A 17,897-nucleotide genomic window follows, 5' to 3' on the forward strand; every position below is an offset into this window, starting at 1 on the left:
GTCTGGGATATGCTAATTAAGCCTTGACTGATAAAACACTCCCACGTCTCATTACTACTAACTTCTGTGATTGCAGCCCGAGTCCAGCACCCATAGTGTGTGATAAATAAGAAAAAAGCACCTCAAGCCACAGGCTGGGACTAAATACTTATTAAACACAGGGATATGACCTAGTAGTTTGATGGCACCACGCCAGAAGAACTCAAAAAACTTTCTGCCGCAATCAGTACACCTTATCTTCTTTTTCTAATTGATAATTAGTCTTGCATTAATTTGGGGCCAACATCTATCTCTTATCACAAAGGTACAATTTATCTGCAGCTTAAACGATGGACTAAATTGGGTTGGCAATGTTAATGACTCACCTTGCAGTGTATGGGGGACATGAGGGAAATAATTTCTCCTGACTCATATTTAATTAACCTTAGCAGATGTGCTGGGCACGCATTGTGGCTTGAAAAAGACGAGGCACAATGTTTAAAACATTTAACAGATGACATCTCGGGCACATCCGGTCTTAAAATGAATATTTTAATGCAAAAAACAGGTGTTATATACATAAATATAAAATTTAGGAAAACAATCATCGTTATTGTTACAGCTTTATAAAATGAGATTTGTTTTTTTTTTCAGGATTTTCGGATATAAGATGTTTAATATAAAAACGCTATATTTCTAAGACAGACAGGTTGTACTGTATAGTAGACTCCTTCATGTACTGGTCTCTGTAAAGGGAGAACCAGGACGACCAGAACTCTTCATATAGAAGACTCTGGTTAGTACCTTCAGCTTGTGCAACTCATACTGTACTGCCAAACAATCACATTGCCATACTCACAGAATGTTTGACATGTTAACCATGCTATGCAAGCTGACTTCAATGTCTTTTTTTCTGTATTTTTCTTCTCATTTCTTGAAAAACAAGGTTGAAAATCGGTTACTATCATAATTACAGCTAATTATTTCAATGTAAATTGCGTATAAAAGTGAGAAAAACCAACAAGAACTTGATTTTGGATAAGAAAATGCCATCAGTGTACCTCTTTCTGACAGTAGCATGGTAACAGCATCCAAACGCTCTGTGGCTCTGACAGACTCAACCAACAACACAGACTACCATTAAAGACAAATACGTATAAAATAAATGCTTGTGAAGAGTTACATACATGTTATTTGCGTGCTAGTATCAGAGGAGTAACAATAATACACCTTCATGTAATGTTCACATCTCAGCGTACTGTAGCTCGATAAAGCTTCACCAGACACCGACTCAGCATTCAGATACACACAGTTAAGAAAACATCTTCCATCTTTGCATTCTGATCATTCTGTCTTAAAGAAGTGCAATATGTATCCACGTGGCCCCAGCAGATCATTTTCTCTGGTGCTGCAACATTAAACAGACTGAAACACACAGTCCACTGAACTAATAAACTGGTCTTTTGTTAATGAACTGAACTCGCTTTGTTTTGGTATATTGTAACATTAGTTGTCTAATTACCAAGAAGATCCTTGGAGTATAAAACCATTGACTAGTTTGTTATCATATTTCAGGAATGTTTTACTGCAATGACTGCAACGTAATATGGGCAACTCCACTGAAAGTGCTCTTTGTCATAGTTTGAGGTTTTGTTATTTCCTGTTTTATTTTGAAGTTCTATCCTCATGTGTCTTGTTTCACTTTCCATTTCCTCCCTTTGTCTGTGTTTCCCACCTTTGTGATTGTCTGCCCCTCTCTCTCTTGGTCAGTTCGTCTGTTCGGTTTCCTGCTGTCAACCTTTTATTTTTTCTATTTTGGGATTTTTATGGATTTCGAGTTTTCATCTTTTTGTTATTAAAGCACGCAGTTCACTTAGTTCTTGTCTGCCTGTGTGTCTTGCGTTTGGGTCCCCTTTGTTTAACCGTGACACTGTTTTGCCACTGACAGGCTGAGGTTTTATTCAACATTACGGACGGTTCCTGCAGAGATAGACCTTTGTGTTCAACAATAAGACCTACTTTGTAACCAGAGACAGTCATGCTCAAGGAGAAGCCTCGCTCTGAAATCTCGAGAGAGGTGGAAACATGAGTCAGAGAGTTGGAGAGGAGTGTGATGGTTTACTTAGAGGTAAAAGTCGTGTCTGAATATTTAACTGATTTACCACTGTTACAGCTAACTGAGATTTCAGAGCGAGACTTTTCCTTGAGGGAGAATTGTGTTTCTGAATACAAAAAGGATCTTATTATTGAACAAAAAGATTTCTCTCCATTGCAAACATTTTTGTAATGTTGTCAGACACAGAATAACAACCTCAGCCAGTCAGTTGTTAAAACAAGCACTTTTAGTGGACGCAACTCTGATGGTTGATACCGATTCTAAAACTTTTGGTAGGCATGAACAATTTTCGAACCAAACCATGTAAATATAGGGTTTAAAAATACTGGAGTTCCCCTTTGATGGGAACTGGACGCAACGTTACTCACATGACTGATCAGCTGTTTCTGCTGCTGGAGTCTCCCTGACATTAGTGCCAGTATTGAAAAATATCCCCAAAGACCTCTGTCCATTTTCGATGGCTCAGGTGACTGGTTTTGTTTCTTCTTCTTGGTTTTGCTTCTTCTTTCCTTTTTTCAGTTTTTTGTTTATGGTTCATGACCTCTACTTCTTCTACTCTGTTGACACCAGTACCAATCTCCTATACCACCAACCTCTGATGAAAACAGGGTTTGCTTAGCCCAGTTTATTTGCTCCAAACAAGTTGACGGAAAAGCACCTAACTTGCATTTTCTTTTTACACTTTTGCTTAAAATACCCTTGACGGCTATTGTTAGCACTGAGAAAATGATCGAATGGGGCACGTGTTTTATTTTGGTGTTGATTCTCTGTACTTGACAGGTGAGTGTAACACCAAGACAATCTCCTTTACTATTGTCCTTTCCTTAAAACTCTGACAGTTTTGTCTGGAAGTTTGATTTCTAAACTGGTGCAGAAAAGTGATAATAGCATGAAAAAGAAAAATATTTGGAAGTAATTCCCCAAAGTTATTACATTCAGTCAATACGAGCCCACTCCTGTGACCCTCCGCCTACTGCAGCTCAACTGCCGCCCAGATTTTTATGAACTTTCATTCTTTCTTCTGCTCTGTTGTTCTTCTAAAACTCTATGAATCAAACCATTGTGACCCACAAAGGCGTTGGGGTCCTTGCACTGCATCTGATCATATTTCTTCCATCTCCCTCCATCCATCAATACTTTCAGTCTTTTACTTGTTCCTTTAATCCCTCTTCCTTCTCTACGTCCTTTTCCTTCATTGCTTCTCTATTTATCCCTCATTTCTATTCCTTCCTTCCCTCCTTCCAATGTTTTCCTACTTTCTTCTTTCCATTCAAGATCCTACTTTGTCAAACAAACAGGCAAATGAGATGGTTTAGATACTTCATGGTTTAGTTTCCATGGGTTTTTACTCTCAGCATTGACCCTCAGAAACGCAATTCACCTAATCCTGAAATGTCATTTTTAACGTTTAATCCCCACTGAATTTAATACTGCTGAGCTTTGTGGAGAGAAGCGCAGAAACGTTAAGCTAGACTCTAACTCTTAGTTTCACTTAATTGATGGTTTAGTAAGTGGCTAAATGGATACACACTACGGCGCAGCGCTGAGAAGAGCACTCTGAAACTCAATTCACGTTTCAACGGGACTTGTGTGCACTTCAGCGCGCAGTGACGCCCACACCACCAGGTCACAGAGATGTGCCACGAACATCCATCACATCAGAACTACAGTACATGAAATACACAGACAGCGCAGAGAAAAAGAGGCTGCTAAGTAACACAGAGTGGTCAATTAAACCCAAAAAGGAAAAAAGCCTTTTTTGCCTGGTTTACGCACCAGTATGGACATTTGTGAGGCTTAACTCTGCTCCAGTCGACATTAAAGTAACACAAAATTAGTACGAGTACTGGTACAAGATGGCATATTGTAGTGGTTTTATATATTATATGATTCAACTATTCCAACATTTTGGAGTTTTGCTCATTTCCTGCATTCCCAAACGTATTTTACATTGCCGTCTATCTTGTTAAAGCACCGTTATCACGTATGTTTATATGCTTTGGGACAAAAGACTAGGTGTCGAGGAGAAGGCAGCTGTAACAATATAAAATAAAGTGTTGGACTCATCTGGCTTTGGTGTGTGCGTTACCTCGACGGAGGTCTAAGTGTTATTACGAAATGGTCGTCTTCTTCTTAATAGAGTTTCTACCAGAATGTCAATGTTCGTAGGTTGATTCGCATCCTGGTGAAAAGTTTGACAAATTTGGCTTCTTGTTTAAAGTAAAGGATCATCTCTCAAGTGACCCTAGTGAACTTCGAGTCGAGTGGATGTCTGATAAAAAACAATAATGAGCAAAAACTCTGGTCACGCTGGAATGATTCAATAAACACAGGTTCGGATGACTGAAAAAGTAATCCACAAAGTATTGCGGTGAATTCATACATTCAAGTTGAGGTCATTTTAAATAAAGTTAACTTTTCAAAGATAAACGTAGGTCAAACAATGCTAATATGTCCTGACCTGAATATAAATGAATGTAAATTTGTGGTTTGAAATGTCATCGTGGGATTATTTTAAAGCCAGATCAGGGTCATCAATAAGTGGTTGAGTGGTCCTGTACTGAAAAACATATTCAAACTCATCTCTGCTGAGAGAAATATCTTCTAGGCAATCATAGCGTCGTTAAAAGCATATTATTACACTTAAAGATAATTCAAACAGCGCACTATTGTGATTCAGTGCACTGAAAATGTTTCCATAATTAATGGAGAGACGGTGTTAAATCAGACTAGTCACGAGTATATTTTCTGTATTTGTATATTTTCGGTATAGTGGCGTTCTCCCTTTTTGGAAAATAGAGACAAAAGGAATCAAAATGCACTTCATTTCATAACAATGTAACTGTCATTAAAATTTAAAATAGGTAATATTGGCATGTATGCATATGCTGCCTTGTAACAGTAGAGTTAAGATGATATCTTCAGAGTTATTTGCTCACACAGGTTTGGAGAAGGAACATCGTGATGTTTTACAACTTGCCCTCGAGAGGAAACTAAAAGCCTGACAATATTTTTTGCTAAACAGCTGTTTGGCATGTTACACGTGACATTTTAGAATATGTTTTGTCTTGTTCTAAGAGCGGCAGCAGTGAAACCGTCAGGTACGATATGAGCCAGCATCGAGCTGTATGTATGTCTTCATTTAAATGGATCCAATTACCTTTGTGGCTTGGACTGCTTGTTGAAAGAGAAGACTTAATCAGAGTATAGTGAAAAGACCAAACCCTGCTAATTTTATACTCCTGGAAGACTCAAAGCAATTTAAATGACTTCAAACAAGACATTATGCATCACACGCGGGCGACTCTATAATTAACCTCCTTTACCTTGCTTGTCTGTGTATTACCATATACTTCAAACAGCGAAGACAATGTTTGATAATGACGGTGATTCAAATCACACCATTAAAGCGGCTTCAACTCTATATCACTGGAGTACCGAGAGCTGCACAACACAAAGCAGTTAGCATTCTGCTCGTTTTCATTTCTGGACCTGATTCGTCTACACAGCTGCAGTCATGGCGTTCTTCTGTCTCGGGTTGGTTTGGTGTTGCTGTTGCTGTCTTCCTCCCTCCCCAGGATAGCCATATTGTTCTGGACTGGGATCCACGAGGTGCCTGTAACCCATCAAACATTCTCTATTCAGGTGTTAAAGCAGATTAACTGAGTCATTTGTAAAACAAATGAGGATGGCAGATTTCAGAATTTACCTGGGATAATCTTCATCCACAAATCGCCCCTACCTGTAAGCTCCACCCCCGGCTCCACGCGTCATAGTGTCGTACCGTAGTCCGCGAAGGGGAGGGGTGGGAGAGGGGGGCACATCCTGCCGCAAGGGGCCTCTCTGCTGGGAGCTAGGAGCAGAAAACAAGCATCATCACAATATTAGATAGGACAGGTGAGGACAGGTGTGCTCCTTCACAGTAAAAGGAGTAATACAATTGTAATACAAGCTGAATTTATAGATAATTTCAAAAATTATGGGCACAGTTTTTATGAAAAAAAGTCTACTTATGTAAGAGTATAGCTCTACGTACAACATTATATATCACGTGACATAAAGCAACCTCCATGCATTTCATTACCTCGGGTGGGGGTAGTACCCAGGGTCGACGCCCCGTGGGTCACCCGGCCGTGCGTACGGCTGGCCAGGTGGGTATCCAGAGTAAGGTGGTCCAGACTGGGAGTTGGGGTTCGGGTAGGACGGTGACTGAGGGTACCCCTGTGGGGGCTGGGGAGGTCCGGGGTAATGACCTGACCAGGGCTGCATGGGGTAGTCAGCTGGATCCATCGGACCTCGCCTGGAGAACAGAAAGACACCATTTTGAGAGAAATGATGAAGAAATGTAGCAAGTGAGTTTATAATTCTTTGACCAATCATAAAAGAGGGAGACACTCTTAACTGAGGTCAGGTATGTTGCTCATTTACTAGGGGAAGTAGGGAGGAAGCCGAGCTAAGAAATAAGAAGTTAGTAGTTAGAAGTAAGAAATGAAACACATTATTATATAAATTATTGGTACAGACTGAGTGCACTTTTTCCAGGTGCACACCTAAATCATTCTGCCCAATTAGCAGCCGGTACCTATGGGACTTAGTCGCTACATACCGTGTGATCAATGAAAAGAAAGTTGAAGGCATTTTGCTATTATTTTCATATAATGCTGCTACCGCTCGCTAAATTAATATATGAACTTGTGAAAATCAAAAGCTGTGGACTAAATGTTCAAAATATTCATGGAAACCTGCTCAAAAGTATTTGTTGTGGATTGGAGAGAAAGAGAAGGACGAGCCACACACACACACACACACACACACACCTGCCCATCCCAGCCAAAGATCACATAGCAGCAGAATATAAGTGACATGTGACAGTTTTAAGTAGGCTAGGGCTCAGTTAACATGCACACACACACACACACACACACACACACACACACACACACACACACACACACACACACACACACACACACACACACACACACACACACACACACACACACACACACACACACACACACACACACACACACAGCTGTGGTAATCCAGTCCAGTCCTGTTAATAGATATCGATGTCCTGCGCCCAGTGGACAGCGAGTACACAAACATGTGTCGTCCGCATAGCTAACATTATCAGGTATTACATTTTATCTCTCTGTCTTTCTGTCTCTTCATCTGTCTGCATTCGTTTCTCAATCCGACTCATTCCACTTTCTGTTTTCCCTCTTCTTCTTCTCTGTTTTTAAATGTGGATCTTATTCTCTCTTTTTAGTGTTTATACTCATCTTTTCAATGACTTTTTTTACTGAAAGGCTTTCCTATCAAGGTGTTTACAGTTTTAAGTTTATTTTTTCTTTTTAATTTCACTATACTTTATTCCTGACATTATTCTCAGTCTTGCACGTCTCTATTTGTATGTACCCATTGCTTATTTTAACTTTTTATTCTTTGGTGTTTTTATGGTTTTAATCATCCATTGTGTTTAGTTTTATTTCTCTTTTATTACTTTGTATTTCGTTATTGTGTTTATTTTGGTTTTGATAAGTGCTATTAAAATAAACTTGTTGGGATTATCATTATATTATGTTTATTAACATTTTACTGTTTATCATTATTATTATATCATAGTTTATTTATTTTTTTTAATTTAAAATAATTATCATGTGTAGTATTTCAGAAATATTACTCATATTTATCTCATATTTTATCGCTGTCTTGGTGTGCTTAAGTCTCTAAATACATTTTTGTTTTGGTCAGTCACTTGTGAAGCGTTTGAATCACATTTCGATCCGTCTGAACGGTGCTAAATATAGTCTGATTGATATTTTTGTATTTGTATTAATGCATGCTAGAGGTGTGCATATATTAATGAAGTCTGCACCATTTAGGATTATTAATGCACTTCAAACTAATGTGGACTGAAGCATGTACTTGTTAAAATGTGTTCACAGCAGACCCACGTTACTCTCACTGAGTGTCATAATGACACTTATCATTAATATGCATAATTGAGTGGGTGGGGCTCCGCAGCCTCCAGCCAATCACAAAGGTGACCTGTCGCCTGTTGCCTGGAGATAATGTTAATATGGACATGACCATGGAGACAGACACGCAGAGAGCGAGCACACACTCGTGGCGTGCTGGTGGTCTCCATGCTGACGCCTGTGTGTGTCCATTTGGGTGGTCAGCAGTGGAAAGTGTCTAACTAACTACATGCCCATCATGTTTGGGATGTCTGCTGCTGCCCCGCCTGGCTCCATATCTGCCGTGAGAGTGTGTGTGAGAGCACACACACACACACATTACATTTCTGCTTCTCTGTCAACTCATCTGTCAACCTATCTGCCGTCTGTCTCCTGCTTTTTTCGACTTATTCTGCTACAATTATTGTAAGTCACTCTGGGTAAGTATATCGGCTACATGTCTCAAATGTCTCCCTTCTTGATAGCCGCAGCCGTTTTGTCTGCATCTCTCCGGCTGGAAAGCCTACCAACGCGTCAAGTCTGCCAGCTGCCCCGTCTGTCCATGTGTCTGACTGCCTCTCTGTCTCTCTCTTTAGATGGTTTATGGCTACACGTCTGCCTGCCAGTCAATCTGCATGGCCTGCTATCCATCTCTGTATACCTGCGCCCATATCAGTCGGTCAATCCGTCACTCAGCGTTTTGCCCCTCCGGCCACATCAATGTCACCAAGGCAGAGATAAGAGCGGTGGAGAGGTGACGGGGAGGTGAAGAAGGCATGACAGAGAGGGGACAGAGGGAGATAAGATGGAAAGGAAGGAGGGGAGGGAAGGAGAGGTGTAGGGGGAGGTATGAGGGAGAGATGAAGATAAGACAAAGATAAGAGAGGAGAGGGAGAGAGGCGTAGGAGCAGTGAGAAAAAGTTACCATCAGTAAAGTTATCAGTTAATTAAGAGTCATCAGCAGTTTGTGTGTACAAACTTTACGTAACTATTACCTGTGATTTAAAGACAATTAATTGTAACAAATGTGCAAATAGAGAGAAATGATGATCCGTTAAGGATGGGAAGGAGAATAAATGTGTGAGAGAAAAGATATAAAAATACATAGTGAAGAAGAATGAAACAAGATGAACCAGCCCAGTCACCAGAATAAAATGTTGGCAGTTAACATTTCTGCGAATCACGATTACATTCATATTTTTAGGTGTCGTACGTACCATACTGACCTTTCTACTATACATGTCATATCATGTGTACATTACATATCCATGACCTTACCTCCATATCAGGAGGTGGAGGGAATGGTGGAGGAGTCAAACTCGACAAGGCTGCCAATCCAGTGATAGCAGTTCACGTCTCTATTTCAACAGTCCTAGCTGCGAAACCACCTTGTTTTGCATGAGGTGTTTCAACATTTGTAAGCAAGATACCACAAGATATCTTTAAGGAGACCTTGGGGCAATTTTAAGATATGTTTGTGGCGACCCAACAGGTATTTTTTAGCCAAAACGTGATCTTTTCTGAAATGTAAAACTGCGACATAAAGAAATGTTAAGTTTCATCATATCTGTGTTTTACGTAAAACGTGCATTGCCAACATTTATTTTGCTCATTGGTTTGGACGAGGATAAGAAGCAACAAGGATTGAGAGGCTGGTATTCCTCCAAAGACATTTTGGCAGATCAGACACCTAAAAAGACCAACTCTGATTCCACATCATGACTGTTTATATTTTAACTCTGTGATCTTTCAGTGGTTAAAGTTATAAATTACCGCACTAGCTGGTGTGGCTCTGGCTAAAGAATTTGTTCTTCTCGGTTGGGGTGCTTGGATTTCAATACCATCTCCAAACCTCTGTCACCGCCTTATGGGAATGAAACAGAGATCGAATGGAAAAACATATGGGAAATGTTAACAATTTATTAGATCAGTTTATTGGAGGGTTCGGGTTTAACAGGTGCTGGATGAAGCTGGAAATATTCTAAAAAAGAAAAGCGAAAAAGGAAAACAAAAGGAGAATCACACATGGAAGTAGTCAAAGAGAAAATAATTGCAGCCAAATCCTGAATTTCCTTTTTGCAGTTAAAATTTAACATTATCGTCAAGCCTCGGAACAAAGTTTTCCAAAAGTGGCTCGGGAAATGCAACGGACATTTTTCAGACAAAAAGGATTAATCCTGTAGTCAAGTTAAAAAAATGAACAAGACAGATTCATCGATAATGAGAAAAATAATCATTAGTTGCAGCCTCAGAATCTTCTGAGAGTTTCCATATTGGAAACAGAGTGGAAATCCAGCGGGGATCTTTAGGGAATTCACTGTAAATCCGGTGGCAAGTTTGGAATTTCTCCCTCCAGGAACCCAGTCAGCACTGCACAGCAGCTGGGGATTATGGGGTAATGAGGATGGAAGCCATTACTGGCGCGCACACACACACAGACACACACACACACACACACACACACACACACACACACACACAGACACAGACACACAGTGCAAACCTTAGTTTAAATACAGTGCTAGTTCCTAATCACCCCCTTCCAAACCCCACGTACTCTGGAGGAGGCAAATTGGCACACAGCTGGAGAGGAGTTAAGACCAAATGAGGAGGCTGATGGTCTGTGTGTGTGTGTGTGTGTGTGTGTGTGTGTGTGTGTGTGTGTGAGAAAAACACAGAGAAAGATAGAAAGAGAGAAACAGATGTAATGAATGAGAACAGCTTCCTGGCACATGCAACAACTAGTTTAACATAATTGAGGGAGTAATCAAAGCAAAATGAAAGAATTGAAAACATCCCAAGCAGAGCAGAAAACGGCTCAGTGTGGAGGGAAATCCAACTACCTGTTCGTGCATGACTTCCTTCACATAGATAGTGCATAGGTTAGATATTTGAAAAGGATAATTGGAAAGATTCCTCCCCATGTGTGACAGTAATTGAGAGTAATGTGAGCCTTTCTAATTCCCCGGTATTTAAGAGATTTCAGCTGGATTTTGGGGGAAACAACGAGTTGTTATATGTCCTCAGCACCTGCCCCTCTCTCTCATAAACACACTTTCACTTACTCTTTCTAACAGGGCTGGATACAGCTGTTATGCCAGTGTGAACACACACACACACGCATACATCCTCACACACATTCACAGCCATCGATCATCCCGGCCTGTCTCAGAGGGACACAAATACCTTTAAGAAAAAGAGACAAGACGCGGCATTGTGACACAACACATTAAAAAACTCCTGAGAGCCAATGACAGCCGCGTGTCAGATGGATTGTCTCAATAAAACACTGACGCACAAACACCAACAATACCGCCTCAAATGAGACGAGAGGAAAAGTTCCAGATGAGGGGAGGAAGGCTTAGAGAAGGTGAGAGACAGAGCAAAGAGTGATATGAAGAGACGAGGAGGAAAACTGCTACGGCTTTAATTCAGTTATTTCTTTATGAGTCTTCACAGCGCCCACCTTGTGTTGGCATCCATTTAAAACTGATTTTAGGCTTGAGCTTGGGAGAGTACTTCATATATCCAAATTGCATTCAACAGTGTCAGATTCTTTGTCAATGAGAGTCACGATATTTTGACAGCGTGGTAATAAAGCAGATTAATAGCTCAAATTGTTCCACAACTGCTGTCGTAATGTCATTTGGCGAGCCGCATTGAAAATGGAGCGGCTGTGGTATAATGTCCCCCGAGTTAAAACTAAGTTTAGCTCAGCTCCATCTTCTTAATGCGATACTTCATTATGAAGCTTTAATCACACAGGCATCACAGTCCAAACACTGAGGCAATATAAGCTTAAGTGAGAAATAATGAAGGGTGGATAAATATTTCATCTTCTATCTAAGGATGGGGAGGAAAACAGAGGAAAGTCTGTTAAAGGGAAGACTTTACTGGAATCAAATGAAACCTGCGCCACATCTTGCGTTTTTATTTTGCAAATTACATTTAATATTGGTTTTGAACTGCTTAGGAAATTAAATTAAGTTTAGTACATCAATATACTGCAGATTGGAGCATAAAATGATATTACAACACAAGTTATGAAAGATAATCATCATTAAAATCATGTGGTTGAAGTTAAAACAAAGTTTCGCCAAGGAACGAAAAGAAGACCTGACTCGTGTCTAATGGAAGAGTTAGTAGTTCAAGTGTCTCATAGAGCTGCAACAAATAGTCAGTTAATGTTTGAAAAAGACTATTAATTGACATCAGTCAGTCTTTTATGATTGTAAATGAAGAGACTGCTTTGGACTGTTGGTTGGATAAAAGAAGCAACCTGAAGAGGTCACTTTGGGCTCTGGGAAATTATGATGAGCATTCTTATTTGTTTTTGGGACATTTAATAGAGCAGATTATCGTGAAAATATATGGCAGATTAATGGATATGAAATCTAGACTGGCATTCAGTAGGCCCAACAGTCCTCTTAAATTCAATCAAGCCTAATCTAATGTCAAACTGAATAGCCCTATACCACTCCAAATTTTAAGATTATCAGATTATTCCCTGAGAATGAAATGAAAATGTCAAAAATGCCTTATCTTGCAGTGTTAAAGAAAGTGAGAATACAACATGCCTGGATCTGTCCTGTTATCAGAAGGTAATGGGGTCTATTTTGGGCCGAGACCCACTTTCAGTCCACGTTTTCTGAAAATCCATTCAGTATAATCCAGCCAACCTACCATCCCACCCAACCAACCAACTGACCAACCAGCTGACTGAATGACCAACCAACCGACCAGCCAACAAACCTCTGAAAACATGAAACGAGTTTCAAGGAAATCGGGTGTTGCTTATGAATATGCACATTTATGCTGCTTCAAAATCCAATTATATCATCGAATCCTTAGGGGGGATCCTGAGATGTAATTATGAAGTTTCTACCATGTATTGATTGTTACTATGTGTACGACATATCCACACACAGAAACACCAGTGCCACCATGAGTACACAACACCCAGTGTGCAATGCACAACAGTGGTGGCACAGATTAAGATATCTTTGAAAATATAGTCTTAAATCATTGGTGTCCAGAGACATCAGTCAGGCAGTTCACCAGGATTTCAGAGTGATTGGCAGTTGTCTTTGTTTGACTTAGTTAAACCACACTGCTCAGGTACAGTATAAGACATCTGGGACTGTATTAACTGTGAGTATAGTGAAAAAACAACTCTTAGCAGAACAGAGCCAAGTCATTAAGACTGACGCCTGAAGCAGCAGTGAGAGCCTTTTCTGTTTTATTAGGAGAAGGCCAATGAGACACTAAGCTGTTTTCCTACTTATGGTTAAGTGGTTACATACTGTGTGTCTGAGTGCATGTGTGTGTGTGACAGAGATGGTATTCTGTTGGTTCAGCTGTCAATGTGGTTTGCGTTGGTCCTTGTGTGTGTGTGTGTGTGTGTGTTCGAGACCGCTAAACCTCCCTCGACTCCTGACCCCCTAAAGTCACATGATACTCCATCAGTTCCCACCAAACACTTAGAAGGTGGGGTCAAAGGCTAAGGAAGGGTATTATCAACCAGGATTAGGGGGCATACCAAATCCAAATACATAGACATAACATTCAAACCCTCAACACCGTTTGGTAGAGATAACAACCATTTGGTCGAGGACTGGACCCCTGATAACCTGCGACTGCGGCAATGCTGACTTAATGTTTTATTTTCATGGACATCACAAATAACATACTTAAATTCAGCTGGATTTTTGGGGTCTTACAGTATTAAATTAGACTGGTTATTTATATTTTAGAAAGAATAAACTTCACTGGAGAAGCAGCAGCAGCAACTGACCATTCGCTGAGCCTGTACGCCCTAGTTGCGGCTGCTACACCTGTCAAGCTCTCTAATTTGGCGCCTCACATGGACATTATGCATATTTACAATAATCATTTTCAAGTTTATCTTTCAAAATTCACACACTTTTTTTAAACAACGGGCCTGTAATTTTACCCAGTAGTAAACAAAAGCAGCCGTAGCCAGCTGGTGTGGCCTAACGTTCTTGTAGAAGCGAGTGTTGGTCGAAAAACTCTGGAACTGTTTCCAGCTGAGTTTTAAATGTTTCCAGCTGATTTGTTAGAAATGGATCTTAACTATGCTCATGATGGCTGCAACCAACACATGAAAAGACTAAGGCTAAAAGCTGGCAGGGTATAGAAAGCTAGCCCCTTGAGTATATCAGGGTCTAGTAAGTAAGAATGTAATTAAAATGTTGCTTGTTCCAACATCTGCGAACTGGATGTTCTTTGCAGAGTAAAAAAACATACTTGGATAAGCAACATATTAGTGAGATTTATGCTTTAATATTCATATTTCTTTTTTTTTTTTTGCTTTGCTTTTAAAGAGAAAAGAATTTGAGGACAAGGAGTGTCTACTGCAAGTTTGACTGGAGTTGCTTGAGTCTAACGTTCCCCAAACCAAATTAAGGAGCATAGTGCTGCTATTGTTAATCTAAACACTGAACTCTACAGTAGCACTTTGGCTCCCAGACAGCTGATTTTCCAGTACTCCAGTAGGTGTATTTTGCGGCTAAACTTGTAAAGGGCTGACACCAATCTTCCATCCAAGTTTCAAGGAAATACATTCAGTAGATTTTGTGCGATCGTGCTTTCAAACCACCTATCCAACTAACCAACAAACAAAGAAATGGACTCAGGTGAAGGTTTAACCTCCTTCACAAAGGTAACAAACACCCACATTTGAGTGAAATATAGTTGGTGAGACTGGTTGAATGGAGGGTTAGGAGCTTGCAGAAAAATTCAATGGTATTTCATTTGGAATTATTTAAACTTAAAGATGCAATCATTTGTTGTGTTTTTTCTTTTCTTATCTTTTTTGTATTAATTTTGTGTTTTGGACTACGTGCCAAAGCTGTAATTACTGATGACTTCAGGCCAACAATGAGTTTCCAGGCAAAGAGCAACCCACTTAAGAATACAATCTTCATCTGTATTCCTTAAATCAACCAAAGAGCAAAGGACAGAGAGCAGGCAGATGAATGCAAAGAGAATAGGAAGTTAGCATAAACAGGAGACAAAAAGATGTGACCGCAGAGGGTTGAGCCAGACAGGAGCAGAGGAGGAGGATGAGGAGGAGGAGGAGGAGGAGGAGGAGGAAGAAGGAAAAAGACAAGGGCTGTGTCCAAAATCCCTCCTTATTTATCACATAGTGCAAACATTTACTATTTGAAAATCTATCCAATTTATAGTGCCAATAAAATGGAGCAAAACAGCAGTATCAATGCTTTCTGCCAACATTCCTCCAATGAAATGCCCTGTGTTTTTGGATATAAAGATGTGTTTATGTTGTGTGGCTCTACAGCTGCTAGTGTTGATGCTAAATAATGATAATTAATGTCTGATATCTCAATTAACTGTTGAGTAAGATACTGATTCAACATTTTATAGGGAGTAAAGAATCAGTCAGAAAGCATTGGATTAGCCCATCCTGATATTCATACCCCGTCTAACTCCCCATGGCTAAACCTCAACATCCCAGTGAACAAAAGCAACCACTCACAAGTAGAGTAGGTTGGGCCTTGCCAAGAAAAGCAGTGGGCTCATAATAACGCTTCGGACACAGCCCATGTGCAGGGAGGGAGAGACCTGGATTGTCTCTTAACATTGAGATGTAGACAAGAAACAGAAGGGTTTTCAAAAAATCAGCTATAGCCAGGGAAGCCATTAAGCTCTGAAGAAGTAAAAAAGATTCTGACAGGGTTCTGACAGTCAAGTGAAAAAGGAGACAATGGGGAAAAAAGTTGAGAGGCAAGACAATAAGGTGGAGCAAAATGAAGAAGGAAAAAAGAGAGAGCGAGTTTTACATTTGAAAGCTGAAGAAGAAGAAATGACAAATAGGGCTACAAGTAAGAGAGATGGAGCCTCCCTGATGGATGTCTTGTGAGTGAGTCGGAGAAGAAAAACATGAAAGGAGGAGAAGGAAGAAAGGAGCAGAAAATGAGAAGGGAGGGACAACAAAGAAAAGTAATGGAAGGGAGGGGGAGAAGAATGGAGAAGAGGAGAAGAAAAAAGGCAGAGAAACAAGTGGTGCCCTCCAGAGAACTGGCATGCTGAAGGTCAGCATCTGCTGAGAATAATGGGCCCTACTTTAGAGGAGCGTGCACGCGGGCACACGCACGTACACGCACACACACAGTCCCGGATGCTTACTCATACAGTTCACGTCCCAATGAAACTAAACACCTTTCAGGGGCTCCTATATGTCTTTGTCAATAAAGTTCTGTCAAATATGATTAATCCACCTGGATATCATGAATTACAAACTGACCAGTCCAGGAAACTAACATGATTACATTCCCCCGTGTATGTAAGCGTGTGTGTGTGTGTGTGTGTGTGTGTGTGTGTGTGTCAGGGTATGAATGTGAATGTGTGAGGGTGCATAATACAGGGTGCTCGTATTAAAGAACACAGCCGAAGTGTTCAAAGAAAAAAAGCCAGAATGGGATGAAAATGACCACAGGAGGATAAAAAAAAGGATATTAGAGAGCGAATGAAAGAGTACAGTAATATGGTAAGTACTTAAGTGAAAAGTAAGAGGAAAAAGCTACTGCCAGAGAGAGAGAGAATCAAATCAGTGCACAAAAAGGTAAAAGAAAAGGAAGAAAAAAAGTCGGAGAATAAAAAGAGAAACAGTACAGAAAGAAAATGAGATGGGAGAGAGACAGTGGAGAAACCCATTAGAGGAAAGTGAGAGGAACTGAGGGATGAGGGCCTTCCAGATGGTGGGAGACTGTTGCCGCGGAAACACAGAGAGGGCAGAACAATGGGGATTTGGAGTGGTGTTTCGCATCCCATCATAATACGGCCATGCCATTTGGAAACTGAGCAATGAAGCTACAGCCAAAAAGAAAAAAAAAAAAAAACTGTAGAGACTGAAAATTCACTGCAGGCAGCTCCTTAAAAAAATACAATTCTGATCAACATGACACATGAGAGATGAGCTGACACATCAACAAACTCATAAACATGTTTTGTACGACGACATAGTGGGTCAAAGGTCTAATTAGTTAGCTTATTGTTGAGTCGCATTACAGGCTCGTCAAGTACTGATGCCTTGAGTTTCCTGATTCGTCAAAAGATGTTTTGGTTTGGTGGCTGGCCCGAATGAAACTCAACAATCAACTATCGTACAAATTGGACCTTGAAATGTCCTTCAAAACCGATGCTCATTTAATTGCAACTCTGTATCCACTGTATTTTCTCTCTCAATTTGCCTGTCACTCATCAAATCTACTGATCAAAAGCATCTTGACGTTGACCTATCACGATCATCTTTTTCAAATTAGATGGCATGAGTCCAACTTTGATAGAAATAGGAACCCCTAGTGTCAGCAGCCAAAGCAGATACAAACTGTAGTTAACAAAATGTGCAACAAAAACACTCTGGGCTTCAGTACCAGACTCTGCAACTGGTTATTGGACTTCCTCACAAACAGACCCCAGTGAGAATGGATTGGCAGTCGCGCTTCCTCTACTTTAGTGCTTAACACCGGAGGTCCCCAGGGCTGTGAGCTCAGCCCCCTCCCTGTTTACACTGTAGACCCATGACTGCACCCAGACATCAGGAGAACTCTATTGTGAAGAATGCAGACGACACCACCATCATCAGCCGCATTATAATCAACGATGAGAGTTCATATCTGGAGGAAATCGACAATCTTGCAGAGTGGTGCAGAGAACAATCTGTTGCTCATCATCAGCAAAACAAAAGATGATTTGGGAAAAAGGAGGCAAAGACACACTCCCCTGTCTACAACAGTAGAGCTGAGGTGGAGCAGGTTGAACAGTTTAAGGTTCCTGGAAAACAACATCACCATCTA

General features: G+C 40.5%; 1 protein-coding gene and 1 long non-coding RNA gene across 5 annotated transcripts in view; one reads left to right on the plus strand and one right to left on the minus strand.

Annotated features, from left to right (window-relative positions):
* Window positions 1–520: 520 nt before the first annotated feature.
* Window positions 521–4,663, plus strand: LOC311262079. The gene is made up of 2 exons (XR_014623207.1): window positions 521–1,724; window positions 1,848–4,663. It is a non-coding gene; the product is annotated as an uncharacterized lncRNA (long non-coding RNA).
* A 123-nt stretch (window positions 4,664–4,786) lies between these two features.
* The window catches only part of pard3bb (par-3 family cell polarity regulator beta b), a 215,895-nt gene continuing 202,784 nt past the window's right edge, over window positions 4,787–17,897 (minus strand). For 2 of the 4 annotated variants that reach the window (XM_084361221.1, XM_084361220.1), the window contains exons 24-26: window positions 6,180–6,395; window positions 5,838–5,948; window positions 4,787–5,711 (exon numbers count right to left, since the gene is read on the minus strand). In XM_084361221.1, coding sequence (XP_084217347.1) covers window positions 5,597–5,711; window positions 5,838–5,948; window positions 6,180–6,395 — 442 coding nt within the window. In that variant the 3' untranslated portion in view covers window positions 4,787–5,596. Of the gene's footprint in view, window positions 5,733–5,804; window positions 5,949–6,179; window positions 6,396–17,897 lie in introns of all 4 variants that reach the window. The other 2 variants (XM_084361222.1, XM_084361223.1) reach the window with 2 other exon arrangements.

The sequence above is a fragment of the Pagrus pagrus genome (assembly GCF_965226575.1).
Source record: "Pagrus pagrus genome assembly, chromosome: 9".
Taxonomy (NCBI): domain Eukaryota; kingdom Metazoa; phylum Chordata; class Actinopteri; order Spariformes; family Sparidae; genus Pagrus; species Pagrus pagrus.